The 22,725-nt window shown below is 41.0% G+C and overlaps 2 protein-coding genes across 2 annotated transcripts; one reads left to right on the top strand and one right to left on the bottom strand.

The window, feature by feature from the left end:
* The first annotated feature begins 3,428 nt into the window (after window positions 1-3,428).
* FBXL21P lies at window positions 3,429-16,802 on the top strand. Its single transcript, XM_015642118.3, has 7 exons — window positions 3,429-3,556; window positions 6,857-6,952; window positions 8,321-8,461; window positions 10,921-11,370; window positions 12,098-12,220; window positions 12,698-12,869; window positions 14,018-16,802. Exons 4-7 carry the CDS (start codon window positions 10,999-11,001, stop codon window positions 14,659-14,661), a joined length of 1,311 nt encoding a protein of 436 aa, XP_015497604.1. The 5' UTR covers window positions 3,429-3,556; window positions 6,857-6,952; window positions 8,321-8,461; window positions 10,921-10,998; the 3' UTR covers window positions 14,662-16,802.
* A 769-nt stretch (window positions 16,803-17,571) lies between these two features.
* On the bottom strand, window positions 17,572-21,965 carry LECT2 (leukocyte cell derived chemotaxin 2). The gene is made up of 7 exons (XM_015642119.1): window positions 21,860-21,965; window positions 21,155-21,287; window positions 20,019-20,170; window positions 19,335-19,505; window positions 18,857-18,971; window positions 18,230-18,381; window positions 17,572-17,809 (listed from the first exon to the last, which is right to left on the bottom strand). The coding sequence occupies exons 1-7, from the start codon at window positions 21,903-21,905 to the stop codon at window positions 17,619-17,621; spliced, it is 960 nt and encodes a 319-aa protein (XP_015497605.1). The 5' UTR covers window positions 21,906-21,965; the 3' UTR covers window positions 17,572-17,618.
* Between the last annotated feature and the right edge of the window lie 760 nt (window positions 21,966-22,725).

Below are 22,725 nucleotides of genomic sequence, written 5' to 3'. Positions count from 1 at the left end.
CACAGTCCTTGTAAAGCTTTCAAGTTCATGGTATACTGATCCTGAATTGGCATATTTTCATTCAGAGAAATTTTGATTTCTTGAATGCTTTCTTATACTAATTAACTCCTGGCTTTATTCAAAGTGTTTTTCTTGATTACTACTTCAAAGCCCAGTGATAAAAAATTTGAATATCATTCTTGATCAAAGTGCAGAAAGAGTATGTATTATGAAAGCTGTGTGAATTACTACACAAAACATTCCTGTAATCACCATAAACATGAGGAGTGAGTAGACTGAATCTTTCTGAAAGTCTGATTTGAGGAGAGAGAGACAACCACAGGAGGAAGGCTAAGCTCGACACTGGGCAGTGATGGCTCAGGTAAGCAGGGCCTGTATCCAGTATACCTGCCTGTATCACGGCCAGGCTGGACGGGGCTCTGAGCAACCTGCCCTAGGGAAAGGTGTCACCGCCCATGGCAAGGGGTTGAAGCAACCCTTTAAACCTTTAACCTGACCTTTAAAGTCCTTTCCAACCCAAAGCATTCCGTGATTCTATGATCCAGTGATGCAGTTTCCCTTCATCTTTGCATCCTGTGTATGAGATGGAGGATTTGGAAGACAGCAGCAGAAGCTCTATGCCAGGCCCCTGGGGTATGAGTAGAACACAGAATCTCCTGGGTGAGCCCATGTTGGTGCCTATTTCCTTCCAGTACTGTCAAATCCATAGCTTATTTATTTTTTTTAAATTCATATATACCTGTAAGCATTTGAGCAATAATGACGACAGCTATAAAATGCATAGAATTCTTCTATACTATTTTATACATGTCCATTTTAAGTTAGGTATAAAATATGTTTCTGCTAGACCAGATCAAAACAGAAAACTCTCCTATGCAGGAAGCCTCAGAGATTAGCCTGTATGAATCTTTCTAAAGTACATTTGAACCTGTTCCTGCACAGCAGCCCAAAGGTTATTGGCAGCGCACCAGAAAAACCCATGACTGGTGGATTTAGATAGGAGCTGCAAATCTGCACTAATCTCTGTTTACAATCTACCCTCTACTACTGTCTAGAGAGTAACTACGAACCTGAAGATGGTTTTTATATCAGTATCTACTGAAAAAATCCATTTTAAACCATCTACTAGGGACAAAATGCTTGAAAAATTGTACTTGGAACCTAATTCCCTACTTCCTGTAAACTCTGAATAAAGCAGTCAAGAATTATATATGTAAGAGTAATTTTGGTAGATTTTCTAAACTGTATTGATTTTAAGAGTGCGGTGCATTTTGTCTCTCTGTTTGAGGAAATTGAAGATGACATGAAGAATTGAAGATTTTGAAGATGTCACAGTGACTGCATGACAAATATTCCTTCTAGCTCATTTCACTAGCCTTTCAACATGCTAATCTTCTAGGTTTTTAGATGTGTGGGAATTAACTTTTTTGGTGTATTTTGGTGTCACACAAAAAGTCAGTAAACTTTTGCCAGTTTTGGTTTTACGTAGGGCAGATATAATCTACCATGGAAATGCTGCACATGTTTAGCATTACCTCTTTGTAAAAAATGCTATAAAGGCTTATTACTGGTAAATAATTGCTATATGCAAGACCCAGGAAATCCATGTCTGTAAGGGTTTTGCAGTTGGTAATAAAAGCTCCATTGTTCAGATACAGCTAGATGTAACTACAATAATAAAGCAGCACTGATTAATGATGAACTGTTATGCAATCTGCAAGGTTTTTAAAAATTATGCTTTAGATAACAAATTAAAAGGCATACTTTGGGCATCTGCAGTTTGGATGTGATGCAGTGCTCAGCCCTCTCTCACTGGGGTGCTTTGGAGCAGCCCCAGAGAGGATGCACACAGCAAGCAGGGAAAGCCTTACTGTTCAGAACGGGGCCCTTTATGGCCAAAAGATTGCTAGAAATCAGTAATAGCTGCTTGTACACCATCCTTCTTTGAGTCTATGATTCTATGCCTAGCTCCCATGGGAAGGGTAGGGGATGGCTCTGCCTGGAGGGAACAGCCTCTGCAAGAGGCTTGGGGCAGTTTCCAAGGCCAGGGCTGCCCCAGCTCAAGGGTGATGAGGGCTTACAGGCACTTCATGTCAGGAAATGACGGAAAATACATGTGGCAGGAAAAGAATGTGAGCCAGTGTGTACCCAGGTGGCCAAGAAGGACAATGGGATGTGGCCTGTATCAGCAACAGCGTAGCCATTGGGACCAGAGAAGGGACTGACCCCTGTACCTGGCACTGGTGAGGCCACATCTCCAGTGCTGTGTCCAGTTCTGGTGTCCCCACTTCACAGACACGGGAGGACTGGAGCGGGTTCAGAGAATGGCAACGGAGCTGGAGCAGGGTCTGGAGCACAAGTTTGGAGAGGAGCAGCTGGGGGAGCTCAGACTGCGGATAAAGGAGCTCAAGAGGGACCTTCTTCCTCTCTACGAGTCCCTGACAGGACGGTGCAGGCAGGTGGGAGTCACGGACCAGGCAACCAGCAATAGGACAAGAGGTCATGGTCTGAAGCTGGACGAGGGGAAGTTTAGGTTGGGCATTAGGAAGAATTTCTTCCCAGAAAATGTCATCAGACATTGGAATAGGCTGCTCAGGGAGGAAGTGGAATCACCATCCCTGGAGGTGTTAAAGGAAAAGGTGGATGGGATACTCAGTGCTGTGTGGAAAATCACGCTAGGAAAAGCCAGTGGTCATAAAGGAGACAGAAGAATCCTGCAATTTTATTCCAAAAAAAAAAAAGGACAGTCCACTGAGGACCTTTCCCGCAGGGTCTTTTTGTTCTCGAGGTTTCAGAGGGAGCAGCCTCCTTTTATCCTAAACTCCCGGCCCCTTGTTGCCCTCTTCCTTTCCCCATCAGCTGAGGCACTAGGAAGGCACAGCCTTCCCAAACGGCCTACCACATATCCCCCCTTGAACGAGGCCTTTTACCCCAGAGTTCAGAAACTCCGTCTTGTGCGGACCCATTTGTCTTTTTCAGGAATCAAACTGTCTGGGTTCTGTAACAAACATGGGGCTTGAAGTGGGTAGAAACATTAAGGCCTGTTTCAAAGACATTAACACTCATACCCTCACCCATGGAATTTCTTGGAAAGACATGAGCACACATCCTTCCTATCAGTGCCACTGTCTGACAAGTTGGTGTTTGGTCACAGGTTGGACTCGATGATCACACACGTCTTTTCCAACCTAAGCGATTGTGTGATTCTGAGATGGAGGCCTAGTGAGGGGGGAAGCAGCGGCCTCCCGCTCTTAGGGAACCGGCGAGGGCCATGAGCAGAAGCCACAGCTGTCGGGGGTCTCTGCTGGCTCCAGAGCCCACACCTCGGCCCCCCCATTTTACCCGCGGGCCGAGGGCGGCCTGCGCGAAATGGCGCCGCCGTCACGTGCCCGCCGCCCGCGGCCTCGCCCGGCGCTTGCGCTGGGGCGGCGGGGCCGCGGCTCCGCCCTCGGCGTGTCCCGGGCGCTGCGGGCTGAGCGCGGTGCTGGCCCTGCTCTGCCCCTGCTCGGAGCCTCGGTCCGGCCTCACGCTGCGAGGGAGCCGCGCACCGGCGGCGGTGAGCGGCGGGGCGGCCGCGGGGACCGGCCCTTGCGCGGCGGCCGGCGGGGGGGACAGGCCGCGGGGGCGGCCCGGGTTGTGGAGGCAGACGGGCGGACTGACGGACTGGCGGACTGGCGGACAGACAGGCGGACAGACAGAAGCACTGTGCGCCCGGAGAGTTAAATTCTCCCTGAGCGCCAAACCTCGTGAGGGGCTCGGTGTGCGGTACCCTGGGCTTGTGCCATCCCGGCAGCTATCGCCGAGCTGCGGGAGCGCGGTGCCTGGGAGCTGATTTTCCCATGTAAAGAGTTCAAATGGCTTGTTAAAGTCGGGTAGCAAGGTATCAAGAAAACCTACGGAAGTAAAAATTTTTTTTCATTCCTGCCGTAGGCGTGTAGGTGAACCCTCAAGAGAGCTTTTCTAAAGAGCTGTGCAGCTTCAGATGTGTCACTGAGTAAAACGAGGGGTCTTGGGCGTTGGGCAGAGGGGTTGGCTTCCTTCTGAAAATAATGCATCAGTAGAAATCCAGTATCTAAATTTCACCACCGAAATAGTACTAAAAGTGGCTATGCATTTGTATTTCTACAGTTAAAATTAATGCAAGCATTAAGATGTTCAGCTGAATGTGGTTATTTTTAGAAATCTGAGGGTTTGTCATAAACATACTAAAAATGCAGTAAATCCTTCGAGTCAGATGCTCAGTTTTGAGAAAAAATGAGGGCTGATGAAAAAAACCAAATAATCCTCTTCAGAAGCAAAAATGCCACGCATTAGAAGTCTGAAATGCCCTAAATGAAGAAAAAGCTTAATCTCTGAGCTCATCATCCTGAAGGACTAGATCTTCTGAGACTTAGGCTTAAAATGTTTTGTTTTTTTACCTATGTTTTTGCACTATACTTGGTTGAAATTGTGGTGGCAGTAGTTTTGCAGGGCTGCCTGCCTTTCGCTGCTCTTGCTCCCCAGCCAGACTCTGAATTCCGAGTTCCTTGGCATGGTGAGGGGGTGGCCTGGGGTGCTGTCACTGAATTGCGATTTCTTTAAAGACACTGTGATTAATGGGACCGGTATTTCAGCCGTGTAAGGCAGGTCCGTAAACATTAATTTCCAGGTGTTAGAAAGTTAAAGCTTAATTATCAGAATGCCTGCTTTATCTCAGAATATTTCCAAGCTTTGTTATTTGGAAGAGTTTTTATTTCTCAGGAACTCTCTTTTTTTTTGCTGCATTTGTGTTTGGTTGCTACTGTTTCTACTAGAAATGTGATTTTACAGTGTTTTATTAATTCCTGTTGAGTCCCATTGTGGAGAACTGGAAGGGAAATCTGGAAATCAGAGGAAGCAGTTACTTCTTTGTAGCTTGAATCTGTGATATGTTTGGTTACAATAATAAAAGCTTTTTTTTGAACTGACATTGTATCCTGGGAAGGAGTGAACAGCAACTGAAGGCTTGTTTAACAGAGCCGCTGTTCAGCACTTTTCAAATCCCCCACCAAGCCCCCATGCCATGGGAGAGGTTTTAACGTCTTAATTTTAGCAGAACTTGACACTGTGTTGGCAGGATAAGTTGCACACACAGTTAATTTGATTTATTTCTGAATCCTGTTGGCTTCAGTGGATTTGAGGTAGTTTGAGTAAGATAAGGTACAGCTGTCAAAATAATCACAGGTAGAGCTGTATGGGGGGCGTGCACCAATTTTGGATACTTTGCTTTATACAAATGAGGATATTAATAGATTTGATGAACCTCAGCAGTTATCAGTGTTTCATTTCAATTATTGTGTTGCTGCTGTTTATCTTTGATAATCATTTGGGTAACTGCCTTAGATAACAATTTATTGTTGTTTGCATAACAAGCCTGTATTTGATTGCATCTCTGATAACTGTACTATTATATACATTTCTGCTTACTTAAGCTAACGTGGTTTACATTGATTTGGATAGTTCTTGTGCTCTTAGACACTCAGATGTACATTAGATGTACACCTGATTATGGTTTTATTGCTAACAGTCATTTTCAGTAACTTTTCTTTTTTTAATGTATTATCTAAAATTCTGCTAGTTCTTATCTGCAGTGTAAAAGTATGAACTTCCTTCTCTACTGAGAGGTCTTGGGACAGGTCTGTTCAAGAGCTCTCTTCTTCAGGGTTACTCTTGGTTATTTGGCTATTACAGGTAACCAGTCCAATCTCTGTGAAACTCAGAAGCTGCTGAGCATTGTAGGTAGTCTTTATTGACTTCGGACTTTATTGACCTATATTTGATTCAGTTATTATTGTAAGAAGATACTACTGTCCTTTCCTTAATTTTGGATGTCAGTTTACTGTCAATAATTACTTTTATTTGTCGCCACATTTGGAGTGCTGGGAAGAATACTGAAATCCTGAGTTCAGAACAGGGGGAAGGGTACTCATCCCCCATCCCCATGATGGGATATGTAAAAGCAATGTAAAGCTTATCACAACAAAGATTTCAGGTTTTGTTGTGTTTTTATAAAATAAACTTTCTTGTGTTATTCCTGGGGGTAAAGCTTTGAATGATTACATATGACGGAAGACTCTGAAACACAAACTTACCTGCAATGTCATATTAAAAGAAAATAGTGTGGAGGGAAGCAAGGGATTTTTAATCTGAACCCTTTGATGCAATGCCTTGTGATGCACCTTCCCAGGTGGCCCAGGCTGTCACCTGGATTCTGGGAGCTCGTAAACAGGGAGGTGGCTGCGGGCTGGGTGCTTTGTTGTTGTCGGGAGCAGCTCCTGCCGTGTGACTGCAGCCAGGCCTGGGCAGGTGCTGGCGAGGGCTGTGCAAGTCTGTGGTGGGAAGCTGAGCCATGTGGCCTCTGTGTGTTCATCACACGGTTCCCCAGGCCTTTAGACAGCCTTGCCATGGAAGGGAAGAAGGCAGGAAAAGACATTGGGGCGTTGTTTTTTTCCCCTCTGATTTTCATGACTGTTAGATTACTTTAGTAGCTACAGTGTTGTTTACCAAGATTCACTAGTAGTGGTAATGATAAAGCAAATACTGAATAACTTGATGTTTACATTGTACTGTTGACTAATAAATGTAAATACAGTTGCAACAATTGTTTCCCCGTCACTATTATACTTCATCTGGCCTCATCTTTCTCTTGGTGACAATATTTGCATTGTGGGATTAAGTTTGAGATAATCCCCTCAAGCTCCTTTACAAAAGCAATAAAATGTATAAATTTATGTCAGTGTATTTCCCCATCACGTTTCTATTGGATGTAATATGAAGATTTTTTTTTTATTTTTTTTCCAAAACTAACACAGGTTTTTGTGGCATTTTATCTGGACAGGTGGGGAAAGCAGACAGATGCATGTGAGTGCCCCATGGCTGCAGCTGCCTCAGTTCATTCATTTATTGCCTATTGTAACTTGGAAGCGTTCTTTAGGTAAGAAAGTTGCTTTAAAATATGTAGTTTGTAACCTTAATACACTTCTCTGTTGAATCTTTAAATTGCATCTCAGTGATTTGTTCTCTCAGTTATAATGTTATTTAAGCATGCTGTTTATATGTGGCATCATAAACCTTTTATTTGTTTGGCACTGACAGTACTTATGAATATGAATTCTGTGTGCTGAACACTGTGCAGTACAGGGCCATCATAAATGACAGATTTCTTCAGGTGCCACCCACAAACAAAGTTACTAATGAATATCATAATGAAAAGCTTTCTCTTTATAGACAAGCATGACTACTCAGTTCTAAATTTTCTGGTGTGTGAGCTGAGCAGCAGCATTAGATTACAGTACTTGCAGTACTTGGGTTTGATTTTGTGTGGAAGATGGGGGCTACTTCTCATATATTCATAAATAATGTATACTACAGCTTTTTTAAGCTTGGCATCTATAAAGCTGATATTAACTGGATAGTTTTTCAAAAGATGATGATATGACCCGGGAGAATCTGAAGTCTTGTCCCATTTTTAAAGAAAAGTAGAGAAGTTCAGCATTGAAAGGTTTCTGAAGATGTTATTACTGGTTGAACACAATAATTGGTAAACATCTTCTGTTTCTAAAATCTGTCATGATTTAGTGAAGTGGGCATTGCTGTTCTTGTAGCTTTCCATTAAAGTATCTTCAGATAATATAAAATTGGTAGCTGGACATGGGGGTTTTGGGTCTGTTTTCTCATAGTGCACCAAGATACTCTGTCATACTAAGACACAGGATAGTTCTTTCATTAGTATGTGGGAGGATACTTGTCAATTATTGGTAACTTTTTTCCAGATATGGTTTAATTAGCCAAAATTGTTTGTTTACTGTCAAAATTATCATGGTGCAGTAAGCATATTTTTGGAGTAAAAGTGAGTCAAGTTTAAAGCCAAGCGTCCTTAAATGTCAAAGTGTTCGAGGTCCTGTCTTTAAGCATAACTTTTGATTCTCATGGTTTTGGTATAGTGTAGGCCAAAAAGAAATAGACATTTGTTATCAAGGTTTGTAGTTTTCTTTGGGTAATACTCAAGAATTCAGAGGTGTATCTGTGTTGCAAAAGAATGTTCATGTGACTAAAACTGTAGATAAGACAAAAGCTATTTTTTGGCTAACAATTATACTTTCCCCGTAGTTAAATGGTATTTTTCAGATAATGTTTGGTGAAACGAATTTTCCTGTTACATTCTGTTGCTCTGCTTCCACATTGGCCCTGCAGAGCAGTGGGTTCTATTTGTCTCAGTCTTTGTTCCAGAATTGATGTTAGTCCTTCCTATGGGTTGTCCAGACACTGCAGAACAGTTTTTCTTTGGTTGGTGGCTTCACAGGTTGGTTCATCTTCTGGGACCCATCCCTGCCTTCTGGTTAAGGAATCCATGCACACATACAGGATGACTCAACAGTGGGATGGATGTTCAGATACCAGAAAGGTGCTGGTAACTTGATGGGAACCTCCACATTCCTTGGAGGTAGGGTTGTGTGTGTGTGTGAGTGTGTAAACCTGCCAACTTCAGTTCTGTTTTAATACACATACTGTTCATAAAGTATTCAGAATGAAATAAGGATTTTTACTTTTGGAGTAAATATTGGTGCTTTGTGTTTGTTAAAAATGTAACAATGCATAACCAATGGAACTTTTTTCTGGCTTTGCATTCCACACTGAATAAAAGGAATTAATTTTGCTAGATATAAAGGACTGTAGTGTAGAATATTAAACATAGAAATTCTGGAGACAGCAGTTTCTAAAGGCTGTAGTGACAAGAAAAAGTTCTGGCCAAATTCCAGCAGGCAGAGCATAGCTGCTGTGTACACCAGCAATACCTTGCTGCATCTCTCCCTACATCTGGAGTGCTTCTGTTCTGTAGCTTGACGTGTGGTTTAGGGAAATGCCCTTTCTGGCTGTTCTCAGATGTCAGAACTTCTTTGTGAGAACCAAATCAGCACCCATGAAGTTCAAGTTGAAGTAAGGAGAAATTTCCTTTTTTATCAGAAACCTATCTTTTAACTAAGATGTTGCAGATCTGCATGAGAATAGCAGTAGCAAGGAGAAGCTTCTCAAACAACATTTGTTCAATTCCGTTTTTTTTTTCTGGACTTTTGTTTAAGGAAACAGCCAAGTCTGTAAGTCCTCTGAGGTGTTTTCCTCCTCTGAAGGGAGGAGGAAAAACAAGCAACAGCTATATTTGACTCAAAAGGTATTTAGCCTCTGCTAAATTTAGCAAGGCTATGAGCAACTGCAAAAGAGAGTTTTGTAATGGTTAATTACTACATCCACACTTAATGGTTTGGAATGCACATTTGTTGTGTGACTTAAAGTAGTCTAAAGTCATAAAACATGGTTGTGTGGATGATAACTTGACAGTCTAATAGCAAGATGTTTATTCATGCTGAGCCTGCATCTTCATTACATTAGTAACACTGTTAATGTAAGCCATGTGTCTACTCAGGGAAGAAAAACTATTATTCAATATAATTTAAAGAGTGTTGCTGGCTTATCCTTCTGCATATATTGCTGATTCCAGTCACTAATGGAAATTTAAATAGACTGGGTGAATATGTATAACAACTGCTGAAATAAATTCCTTGGTGATTGAGATAATTTGTCAGGAAGTCAAGCAGTAGTGAAGCTGGTCGTATGAACAGCCCTTAATAAATTTGCTACATTGTTTTTTCCAGCTTCTCAAAGAATGCACATGCTTTCTTTTCATTAAAATGGGGTTTGTCAGACATTCATGAGCCAAACAGGTCAGATTTTATAGGTTGGGGAAAATGCCAGGTAACTTTTTGATAGGATAGTATGTATTTTGGCAGCTTTTTTTGCAGTACAGAGATTTGTGGGGTTTTTTTTCTTCCTTTCCCCCTCTCCCCCATAATGAAGATACTATGGAAAATTTTCAGTCCAGAAAAAGCAAGCTGTGGGGGTTGCCATGGAAGTTTGTTCAGTAAAAATAGACAATTTGCTCTGTTCTTTCTTGAAAAATGCACGGTTGCTTTGAAAATACTCGTTCACACGGGTTGGGAAGAGAGAAGGTCTGGATGCACATGTGGGTGGTGGGACATTTGAGAAGGGCCCTTAAACTGTACTAAAATGAAGTGACAAAGGCAGCTGCTGAAAATTGACTGAACAACAGAATTCAGTCTAGAATGGACTTGGTTAGATTGCACTGCTTCAGCCTGTGAAAGCAGAGCTTTTTTCTTACACTGCTCTTCTGAACTCTGCCTTGTGAGGCATCGTCCCTTGCTGAAGTAAATCTGTGCAGTTTGCTCATTTCCAAGGTCACTGTCCTTTTCCTGCTGAAAGCAATGTTCATCATGTGAACCTCACTTAACTTTGCCCTGCTTTGATAAGTGACCTCTGAAATTTTTTATTGTTAGTTGTACCAACACTTTCCTCTGCTTTGCATTATGTGGGAAAGGAAAATCTGGGGAATATAGGAATAACTTTTCAACTTTCAATCTGAACATAACTGTTCTAGGTTTATCTGTGTTTAAAAAAGGAGTTTATGAATTAAGATTTTTAGTTGATAAACCTTTTTCTAGAAATCATGAGGAGATTCCATAGTTTGCCAACTGAGTTTAAATTTAAACAATCAATTTTCTACTTCTGAATTAAATTGCTGTTAAATTTGTAGGGAACTTTTTGTTCCCTACAAAATGCTTTATGTACTATGAAATACTACTACATGAAAGTACACTTGGTAAATTAACAAGTCAGAGTTCTCCATATTCAATCCAAGTTGTACAAAATAGAAGGTACTGAGAGAGAAGGTCCTTGCCAACATCTGTGCACTGGATATTGACATACGGATATGTCCATATCTAATTATTTTCAAAATAATATGCTATATTTAAATTTTATTAACTTGTTATATCTTTCTGTGTTTCCACTGCCCTTTCTCCCTTGCTCTCCTAATCTGTGTTTTTCTAGAGACCTATTGTACGTGAGACGTTTCAGGAACCTGTGCGGTTTGAACACGTCGGATCATTGCATTCTGAAATTTCCACGATGAAGAGAACCGGGCAGAAGGTGGTGGCTGGAACTGAAGCTCCTGGAACATCACAGACAAGCAAAAAACAGAAAACTAGTATATGTGGCTCAGGGTTTGGGGAATCTGACCCGTGCACCTCGATGGACTGGGGCAGCCTTCCACACCACGTGATTCTGCGAGTTTTTCAGTTCCTGACTTTAGTGGATCGAGCCAGGGCATCTTCTGTTTGTCGAAGGTGGAATGAAGTTTTTCACATCCCAGATCTCTGGAGGAGATTTGAATTTGAACTCAGCCAGCCAGCCACTTCTTACTTAAAGTCTACACATCCGGATCTCATTCAGCAGATTATCAAGAGGCACGCTGACCATCTGCAGTACGTCAGCTTCAAGGTAAGCTGTGGATGAGCGCTGGGTCAGTGTCACGTCACTGAGCACGAGGGATGCAGCTGCTCTGTGTGGGCTGCCTTAAGGCTTGTACCTGCCAGGTCTAATGTTTCAAAATGCAGCTGCAACATTATATTTCCACGTCCAGACAGTTTCATCTGATTTTCTACACTCTAACCTCTGAGTGTAAAGAAATAGCAAATGTCTTGCAAAACAGAGGTGGAAGGTGAGGCGGAATAAGGGATTTGTTCAGAGTTATTCTTCAGACATACGAATTTTGAATCAGTTCATTATTTAAGATGCAAAGGTGTTGTCCATGTAGATAAAATGGATTAGTTTGCTGGAGCAAAGACTTTGTCAAATCTTTTTTGGGCTCTAAATACTGGCATTTTAAAAAAATGCATACGTATCAGTATATCAGTGTATATCATACCACAAGTACTGTTACAGTATTGATGTAATATGAGGTTATTTGAAGACAAGACTTAGATTCAAGGTGTGTGTTCATACTAGAATTGCCCAGCAGTCACACTCAGGAAAATTTTCTAATAGTAACTTCCCTGAGCTCTTTCTGGTCTTGAAATTTCCAGTCAGTGCACTCTGTGCCTGTGATGATTGCAGTCTGGAGCAGTACAGCTGAGTAGATGTGGAACCTGCAGTCTTGGGTATCCATGGTGCTGTTTCCTAAATAATACTGCAGAATGACTTCACTCTTTATAAATTGCTTTTATAGGTTGATAGTAGTACTGAGTCAGCAGAAGCAGCCTGTGACATCCTTTCTCAGTTGGTGAACTGTTCTATCAAGACACTGGGTTTGATCTCTACAGCAAAACCAAGCTTCATGAATGTCTCTAAGGTAAGGTTCTACAAACAGTAACTAACATACTTTAACTCACTCTTAAACCACTTTTCCTTTCTTAATGTTCTGTTCTTCAGTTGATGGTAATTTTTATGAAACAGTTTATAGTTACTTTCAAGTAACAGAAGAGTTACTTTCTGGAAAATAAAGGCCATTTTTTTTTTCTGCACAAAAACTCCAGATATTTCAGGCTCATCACTGTGTCCAGTTATCCCTATGGTTGTCAATGTATTACAGTGAATTGATAAATCAGAGTAGATAAATAATGAGTGTAAGATTAATTTCATCACATGCAGTAGCTTGTTTTTAAACAAAGATCCCCTCTGTTCACATTGAAATAATCCTTACAAAAAAGGGGATCCATGGGAAGTGTTTATTTTTGTACTTTCTGTGTGTGTAAAACGTGAGGTTAAAGCACTGGAGTTTTGCCCATCTTTTCATATGATTTTTTTTCCCTTGTTTTTCTCCAAATAGGCTCATTTTGCATCAGCACTGACTGTAGTTTTTGTAAACTCTAAGTCATTGTCATCAATCAAAATAGATGATACACCCCTTGATGATCCTTCCTTGAAGGTTCTTGTTGCTAACAACAGCGATACTCTAAAACTGCTAAAAATGAGCAGCTGTCCTCATGTTTCACCTGCTGGTGAGTACTGAATGTATGTGAAAAATGGAGTTGTAAAGCATCATAATTGACTTAGTCTTGAGTTGGACAGTTGGAAGGTGGAGAAGAAAGTGGTTGTTAGTAAATGAGTTGGGTTTGTGAAGGTGGAGGTGCCACTCGCTTGACTGCATCTTCTGGATTCCTGGAGATTCTTTTTTCATCCAGCTGCTTTGCTACCTCTGATGATAGGCCTTGAGGAGGAAAAGCCTCCAAAATTAGTGCAAGCCTTTCACAAATGCTCAAAGGACATGATGTTCATTGCTTTAGTATGTGATGGTAACCCAGTGGGTGCTCCTTAATGTATGCAGACTTGTAAACTTAAATAACTGGTGTTTTGTGTGAACACCACAGAATCCCTGATCCATGAATCAGACACTACTTGGTGGGATAAAGGAGATTATAACAGTTGTCAGTAATTGTTTTGCAAGGTGCTGTAAGTGTGTACAAATTTCAGAAACCTATGGTGTAAGACTGAGTGTTTCCAGTTTCCAGAGTGTCCTTGTGTTCAGATCTGGGACTGGTAACTTCCTCATTGGTTGGTGAAGGACTCACTCCCTTCAAAGTACAGCCTTGCTGAAAGTTCAGAGGGCTTCAGGGTCCCTTCTTACTTGCCTTTCTCCTGAAACCTTAGTGCTGGGGAAAGGGAGTCTGGGTCTGATCTGTTCCTGTATTCTTTTCTGGAGTCCACAAAAAGTGACTTAATCCATGTACTTCATATTCCAGCAGATTAGGAGGAGTTACTGTTATTTAGGTCTGAATTCACAGAAGGTTGTAGCTGTTAAACTGGGTGGTGGTGATTTAAATAGTTTAGTTGAAAGTTGGAGGAGTATTAGGGAAGGGAATGGAGGCAAGTTGAGCTGAGTGTGACCTGATTTCAGTTGCTTCTTCAAAGTTGAGGAAATTCTGCATAGGGAGGGGAAAAGAGAAGGGTATGCAGATCCAAGATGAGTGTGACTTGTGTCTTTTACTGTGAAGTGTTAATGGCCAAAACCCTGTAAAAAGTTGTGGATACCTAGAACTTGGATATTTCATGGGGTTGGATATAAGCAAGAAAACTCAAGCCAACTTTACAGAGAACAACTGTGCTTATATTCACTTTTCATTTTAGAGTAAATTTTTTTGTTCCTCAGGCATCCTTTGTGTGGCTGATCAGTGCCATGGACTTAAAGAGCTGGCTTTGAACTACTACATATTAAGTGATGAACTGCTGCTGGCTCTTTCAAGTGAAAAACACGTTGATCTCGAACACCTTCGCATCGATGTTGTGAGTGAAAATCCTGGACAAGTTCAATTTCACACCATTAAAAAGCAAAGCTGGGATGCTCTTGTTAAACACTCCCCCAAAGTCAACATCGTGATGTATTTCTTCTTGTATGAAGATGAATTTGACGCTTTCTTCAGAGAGGAAACACCCGTTACACACCTGTACTTCGGTCGGGCAGTGAGCAAGGCAATGCTGGGTCGCATTGGCATGAACTGCCCCAGGCTGATCGAGCTGGTGGTGTGTGCCAATGGACTCCAGCCTTTGGATGATGAACTCATCCAGATTGCTGAGCGCTGTAAGAACCTAACGGCCATGGGGCTGGGGGAGTGTGAAGTCACCTGCAGAGGTTTCATTGAATTTGTAAAGATGTGTGGGGGCAGGCTTACTCAGCTCTCTATAATGGAGGAGGTGCTGATTCCAGATAGTGATTACAGCTTAGATCGGCTTCATCTGGAAGTCTCCAAACACCTTGGGAGAATGTGGTTTCCTGATATGATGCCAACCTGGTAAATTTTATGTCTGGATAAAATGGTAGAATCGGGGTGTTGCTTTCTATGCAAATAAAAAAATTTAAAAATTAAATGTGAAAACTTTCTTCCAGATTTGAGTTTTTCTTCCTTGAGAAAACCTCTATTAGACTAACAGCAAAACACTCTACAATATTAATTGTGTATGGAAATAGAAAATAGATTTAAGTGTACTTAACAGTTCTGCAAGTATGTCTGTGGTTTACAGGTGCTTCAAACTTCAGTGAATTTGGGCTTCTCTGAGCTTCAGTTTAAACATTCCATTTACTTTAAAGTGGGTTTGGTTTGTATTTTTTTTATGTCTTTATTTACTCTTTCTGATGTAGTCAGAAAAGGAATAGAGAAACTATATTACTTTAGAAAATCTATCTGTGGAAAGCTGGATAGAACTTTGAGTACAGTATTATTTGTCATGATGTTTCATACAGCTAATTTTTTTAATTATTCATGTTTTAATTGTAAAAGCTTGTATATTAAAATACACTATCCTGGGTTAATCAGCTATAATCTAGCTTAAATTCATGGCAGTATAATAAAATGATAATAAGCTTATGCTTACAAAAAACTTTCCAGTTCTGAATTGCACTTTAAGTGATTTTGTCACATTACAGAAACTAGGGAATGCATTGTAAGTATATTGTTTTTGTCTTTTTCATTAAAAGGATGGGAAGGAGTTTTTGTTAAAATTACTGATTTTAAGTTTGGTTCTAGATTGATTGCTTGAGTGAGCATTAAAGCACTTTGGAAACTATTAGGACAATAAGGAATAGCTTTAGATTTGGACTCAAGTCTTTGTAATCAAAGACTGATGTCTGAATGCTGTTCCATGCTTTCGTTCCTATGAAGAAGGGTTTCATAAACGTGGCTGGTAAGAAGGAAAGATCAAATGCAATACAGTTGTCTTTGATCCATTTCTATTTGGAATCAAGGATTTAGAGCACTTAAGGTTGTCACTTAGAGGGCAAAATGGACATTAGTAGTCTCACCTGTATCTTACAGAGGTTTGTGTAAGCCCTGATTTCTAGAGAAAGGCTTGCTGGAGGTAATCCTGAAATATTTTATTCAGGACTGTTTAATACTTATTGCTATTAATTGTTTTTTGAGAAAGATTGTATTATATTTATTTTCTTAAAAGGGGAAAGGCATGATGAGTAAATGATGTAAATTAGAGTATGTATTTTTGTGTTAACATTTTGCACACTGTAAACTTAAATGCATTGTATATAAATCTTTGCTGTAATAATTTTGGTGCCACACTTGTTCCATCTTCCTATTGATAATGAGAAGTCTACAAGAATTTGCTGGTGGTGGTTGTCACTGTTGTGGCTTAACCCTGGCTGTCAGTTGAGCCCCTTACAGCCAGAGGGATGGGAGAGAGAACTGGAAGGTAAAAGTGAGAAAACTCATGGCTGAATATAAAGAGTTTAAGAGTAAAGCAAGAGCCACACAGGCACGAAGCCCCAAACCAGGGAATCCATTCACCACTTCCATCAGCCATCTCCAGGAAAGCAGGGCTCCATCACCTGTAAACACCCCCCTTCCTCCTTCTCCCAGCTTTATATGCTGAGCCTGATGTCACACAGTATGGAATGTCCCTTGGCTCAGCTGGGCTCAGCTGTCCTGTCCGTGTCACCTCCCAGACTGTGCACCCTCAGCCTCCTGCCTGAGGGACAGTACAAGAAACAGAGCTGGGCTGGGCTCTGTGTAGGCAAAAACATCCCCACATTACCAATGCTGTTCCCAGTACAAATCCACAGCCCCCTTCTAGCTCCTGTGAAGTGAATTAACTACCCCAGCCAGAACCAGTGCATTCACAGCAGAGAATAAATTTCTTCCCCACTTCCACAAAACAGCTAAAGGGTTAAAACAACCATTTCTTGGACTTGTTCCTAGCTGGAAGCCCAAGGGTTCAAGGTAACACGTAGACCTGAGTCAGTAATGCTTTATTGCCTGTTGCACAGTTAAGAAGCATCTGTCTGACTCTGTTTAGTAGAGGCTGTGAATCCAGGGATTATAATTTGAACACAAAACTGAAATACTACCCAACAGTCTTTGGTTCAAGATGTGTGGTTTGCTTCATATGGAAATGAAATAAAGTGGTTTAATCCACTGATACTAGACACATCCATCTGTTGCACTGTGTTCTCTTGGGGTTTGCTGGAAGCCACGTGTGTGACAAACCTTGGGAGAGACTGGAGAGTGGCAAATCAGTCATTGCCATTTCATGTTTGTGCCTGAAAACTGATTTCTGACATGCAAACCATAAAATGGAGTGTGGACAAAGCTTGTGTGTTATTGGAAAGTCCTGGAGTCCTTTGTGTCTCTACAGCCAACAGAACAGTGTTAGTGTATTTATAAACTCTGGTGACAGATTTACAGTTCATGGGGAAACTCTTAAAAGGCTGCATTGAATATTGTCCCTCTCTCAGTCCCTGTCACTAAGGCAGTGTTTCTGTGAAGCCAGGAATCATAGAACTGCTAAGGTAATCAAATGAAGCTGTTCAATTCAGCTTGTCCCAGCTCCAAGCTTCCATTTAAATAGGCCTGCATTGATGAATGTTGGGATTTTTGATGCACTGATGTTTTAGAGCATTTGTTCTCTCTGATCTGAACAAGTGAGGCTAGCTGGTGCTTGGGGGAGAAGCTGACAGGAATGTGCCTTCTCTGCCACAGGAGGGAGTAAGCACTTTGCATTTTAGCTGATTTTTCAAACTTTGAGAAAGCTTACAGCTAGTCATTGCTAAGTTCCTGGTTCTCTGGTAAATGCAAATTCCAACAAAAACTCAAATCTTTTATTGTTTTGTGAGTCCCATCCAACAGATGTTGCTTGTATAAAGCTCAAAGTATTGAATTGGTGATAATATAAACTGTTGTGTATGGGAAGAAAAACAACTTTTGGATGCTGAGATGGATTTATTTGGAATTTACTGCATTTCCATTTCAATCTCTTTGCCCTTTCCCCCTTTCAAGATTGCTTGTAGGATCTGAGTGGTCGCAGTTCTCAATGTGAATATGTGATGTGATCCCAGGAAATACTCTTTGCATCGGCAGCATTCTCCCAAGGACTTGTCCCTTGGAAATCACACCATTGTATTTTATGGGATGGATACAGAGTAGTTTTACACAGAATCCTGGTGAAAAAAATGAGGAGAGAAAACATCAGATGACTGATGAAGCATTTGTTCTTCTGCATTATATTTCAGAAATATTAACAGTGTCTGTCTTGTTCTTTCCACTGAGATAGTTCCAAAATAGCAGAAATACTGTGGTCATAAAAATTAGGTAGGTAGTGATTGGAGTCATTCATCAGGTAGGAGAGGGAAGATGGAAGGCAGGGAGAAGGTGGGAATTTGTGCTGTAGGAAAGGGAAAAGCTTGAAGACATCCTGCAGAACTCAGTTATTTGCATTGAAGCAGGGGCAAAATGCTCTGTACAAAATGCTTCTGGATAGAAGAAAAGAAAACATGGCTAAACTACTTGGCTAACTGCAAGGTAATACATCCTATGTGAGCTCAAGACAAAGAAATGTTAACTGAAAGATAGCTATTTACCTGATCCCTCGATTTGGACTCCATCATCAATGGCATTTCCATTGTGGAAGAATTTAACAGGCCCAGAGAGCCGGCCAGAGAAGGGAGCATACACAGTGGCCCCGTCAGCACAGATGACATCCACTGCCCGGTGCTTCCCTTTGCCATTGCGTCTGAAAATACATCATTACAGAATCTCTGGTCAGGCCCAGTGCTACAGACAGAGCTAAGGCAGCACATGGTGAGATCTGAGATAGAAATAGTGTCAGCAAACTGGCTGAAGGATCTGCAGAGGTGTGGGTGAGGTAATGTCACGTAAGGTGGATGACCTGTTAGAATTGGAGAAGAATGCCTTTCTTCCAGGTCTTTAAATAAAACTATAGAGTCCCAGAAAGTGTGGTTGTGTGAAGGACATCAAGTCCAACCTTCCACTTGAGTCAGGGTTGTTCCCAACACTAGGTCAAATCAGGCAAGGTTTAGTCTGATAAAAAGCTCCAAGCAGAGAGGTGTTATGAACAATATGGACAGCCTAAAAGTTTCCTCAAGTCCAATCTAAGCCTTCAAAGCTGTAATTTTTATGTGGCCTAAATAGAGTTTAACCCCTAGTTTAGTGGAAGTACAAAACCCTGTGTGTTTCAATTACATTACCTTGGAGCTCCATAGTATCCACAGCCATACTTATCACAGCCTCTGATCTCGTTGGTTGGGTTCCCTGCACACACTGCAGCCCAGCGCCCATCCCGTTGTGGTGATGGTGGAACAGCTTTGAAATACAGGAACACAGCACATTGGAGCTAAAGTTTACACAGGAACACAGCACATTAAAGTTCTAGATTGTTTTAACACTTGTATGATTGCAACTACTGTGTTTTATTTACAGTTAGGTAACAATATACTGACATTACATCCCATGCTTGTAGTTGGATTCTTATCCATAACATTTGTAATCCTTTAGGAAATGTAAATGGAATGTAGACCTAAGCTGGATGGTAATGTTTCTAGATTAGAGTTATTTAATAGAAGCAACATGCTTTAAATACAAAAATTCAAGAGGAGTATCACAGGTCCTAGAGTGCAGATCTACTCTTGTTCTGAGTTGTGTATTCTGTTGTTAAGGGTTTTTTACCAGGTGTAAGCAGATGAGTAGGATCAGAGCGGTCACAGTTCTCAACGTGGATATGAGAAATAATGCCAGGATACACTTTTTGCATTGGCAGCATTTTCCCAAGCTGTTGCCCTCTCTGGATTTGGCCATGGTACCGGATGGGGTGAATGCAGACAAGCTTCACACAGTAATCTGGGAGAGATGCGAGAGGAAGCGGGGTCAGGAAACATCAGCTGCTTCTGCTCCTGGGGTGAGCAAGAAGCATTCCCTGCCAGCCTCTTACTGGAGACTGTTAGGATGAAGCAGAAACGTAGTCAAGGTACCAACAATGATGAAATCAAAATTATTATATTTGCCAGGGAAAAAAGGAAAGAAGTGAGTTGGAAAATAAAGACAGGAAAACATCCTCTCAGCAAAATTGAGGATATATTTCTGGTGCTTTATTTTTACCATTTCCTATTTTTTTATTTGGGCTTGTTATTTTCCTGCTACCTGTTTTTCAACTCTCTTCTTCCCTCCTCTCCAAGAAAAGCATAGGAAAGGACTACATCCTGCTGGTGCTGTCTTCCAGTATTTCAGCATACTTGAGAGGATGCAAGATTAATCAACACTGTGCTTGAATTGAAGAACCACAGAAACTTTGCTCAAGTAAATGAAGTGATTACTTGTGCACGCCTCACAGCACATCTGCTGTTAATTACTTGCCTGCTCCCTTGATTTGGACTCCATCATCAATGGCATTTCCATTATGGAAGAAGCGGATGGGTCCCGAGAGCTGCCCGCTGAAAGGAGCGTACACCGTGGCTCCGTCGGAGCAGATGACATCCACACCCACGTGCTTGCCTTTGCCACCGTGCCTGGAGGCAGAAACACATAGTTAGGGACATCTCTCAAGGTTAATGTTATGTATCAATTGGTCACTTAATGCAGGATGATAGCTGCTAACAAAAATTTTAACAAAAAATTTTAACCTGCAATGAAATTGGACAGGAGTAGCAGGTTTGAAGCATCCTTTTTTTGGTTTTTTTATAAATTGTTCACATTGCTCTGACCACCTTTCAAGTGGGATGAAATTTCAAATGTAAGTTTATTTTTTATTTTCCTAAGTTAATGGGGTATTTCAAACTGTTATAGAAAAGTAACTTTTTTTTACCCCATTTTTTTTACATGTGTCATGTAAAATAGAATCTTGGCTGGCATTTTCTCACTTAGAAATTTGGAGGTTGCATGATGAGGATGGATACTTACAGAGCCTGGAGAGAGGAGATGACAAGAAAATGCAAGATTCACTCTAAATATTAAAGCATTTTTTCAGAGAAATATAACCTGTCTCATGAGGTCCCTACTTAAAACTAAACCTAAGTTTTAAGTTTTTAAAAAAACAAAGTTATAAACTAAATAAGTTTTTATATTTTAGGTTTAAAACTTAAAAATATGTAAAACTACCACATTAACATCTACTTAAAGATGGTGATACAGATTTTTAGTTTGTGTAATTGAATCTACTCAGCTTCCTGTAAGCTGCTGCTGAGTGTTAGTTAAATTTCTGGAGTATAAGCAACAAGGGTAAATGACACAAATCCTTGAAATACATCAATTTCCTTTACTCTGTAATTCATGTAACAGTCCTGCTCCTTCACTCCTGCATCTGTTGTCAGAAGTGGCATCACTGTGCTTCTGCAAGATTGCCAAGGAACAGCCCAAAAATCAGTGAGAGATCTTGCAGACAACAGTATTCTCTGATTCTGAGTGTCAGCTCTGTGTAACTGTACCCTTTCTCCTGCCTGAACACTCGATTTAGGGAAGCAGAGTGAGTCCTGGTGCCCGGGTAGCTGTGTTACCTGTGAGCACCGAAATTCCCGCAGCCGTATTTGTCACAGCCGCGGATCCGGTTGGTGGGGTTCCCGCTGCAGATCTGTGCCCAGTGCTGGTGCTGTTGTTGGGGTGGGTGTGCATCCAGCTGCTTGGTGAAAACTTCACATGGAAAAGAGGAAAAACAGGAAAAATTCAATCATGTTCTTAGTCCAATGCAATAAAAAGTGTTCAGGTGTACAAAATAGGGTGTTCAAAGTGAAAGACATGAGCTTGAAGGAGTTTGTAATTTTAGAAACTGTAGGTAAAAGGACATTATACAACCTGCTGTAAAGACTTGATCCATTTTTTCCTGATGTCTAACTTTAATGTATATACATCAAAAATAAAGCAAAGTTATAGATACAGATGTTTAAAAATTGTTTGTGAAATAAACTTTTTATTTTCTAAAGATGCTGGGTTGATAGTTGGACTTGATGATCTTAGAGGTCTTTTCAAACCTTAATGACTTTATAATTCTTTCTGAAACCTCCAACTACTTCAATATATATTTCTTAATGCACACCTAATTCCATATTTTATAATAGTCATAACTGTCCATATTGCCATCATTCTTCATAAAACTAGAGGGGAAAAACCTTAGCATTCTTTATGTTCAAGTGAATTTCAATAATTCATTATGGCCTGCCTAAACCCAGTCAAGCCCCAGCTACATTACAGCAATCTCAACTCACCAGTGGACACCAAGCTGACCAGAGTGACCAGACTGAGAGCTGGCATTTTGGGGCCGTGTCAGCCTGTTCTTTGATCCAGTCCAGGATGTTGAACAGCTGCCACCTGAGGTATTTATGTGCTTTGGAAAGCCCAAGTCTGTTGTCTTGGCCAATCAGTCTTGAGCAAAGTATTACAGCTCCAGGCAGGTGGTGTTGCCATATTATGCACTGTGGAGGTCTGCAGGCTCTAACAGTTGTTAAAGCTGGTTGGGAAAGATGGATAAAATAATTGGGCTGTTAGCACACAGTAACAGATGGAAGTGAACAACCCCATATTTCAGGAAACTCTGGTTGAGCTGTTTCTTAACACCTTTTCTTCCCCATCCTGAAGTAAGGGCACATTTAGGCCAAAAATGGTGGGAGACACAAATATGGTTTAGAGGATTGAGCTGGAGGGAAAGGGTGGTCAAAGCTCCAGAGTGGATGTCACCAGTTTGTCCTTTGCTGCTCCTTCTTCCCTGGGTGTTTGTGCCCACCAGGGCTTTGTGACTGAGAACACAGGAAGTGTTTGGTGTTCATGAGTATTCACTTATGCAAAGAAAAACAGATGCTTTTGCATCGAAACATTTCTTTTTTTCTGGTACAGCTGAAATTGTCAATTATTTCATTTAAATCCATGAAGTCTGTTCACTGAAACCCTGGTTTTTAACAGTATAATACTCATTAAAACATTTCCAAGTTCTGAAACAACAGTTGCACACCCACATTGCATGGGCAAAACTGACCTGGAGTTCAATAATTCTAGGTTTTAAAGTGATACCTTCAGTACCTTTTTGTTTTCAACTATTGTACTATAGAGCAGACTTCTTTGTGTCCTGGTAATCCTT

This window comes from Parus major, chromosome 13 (assembly GCF_001522545.3).
Source record: "Parus major isolate Abel chromosome 13, Parus_major1.1, whole genome shotgun sequence".
Taxonomy (NCBI): domain Eukaryota; kingdom Metazoa; phylum Chordata; class Aves; order Passeriformes; family Paridae; genus Parus; species Parus major.
This window is presented reverse-complemented; position numbering and strand designations above follow the sequence as displayed.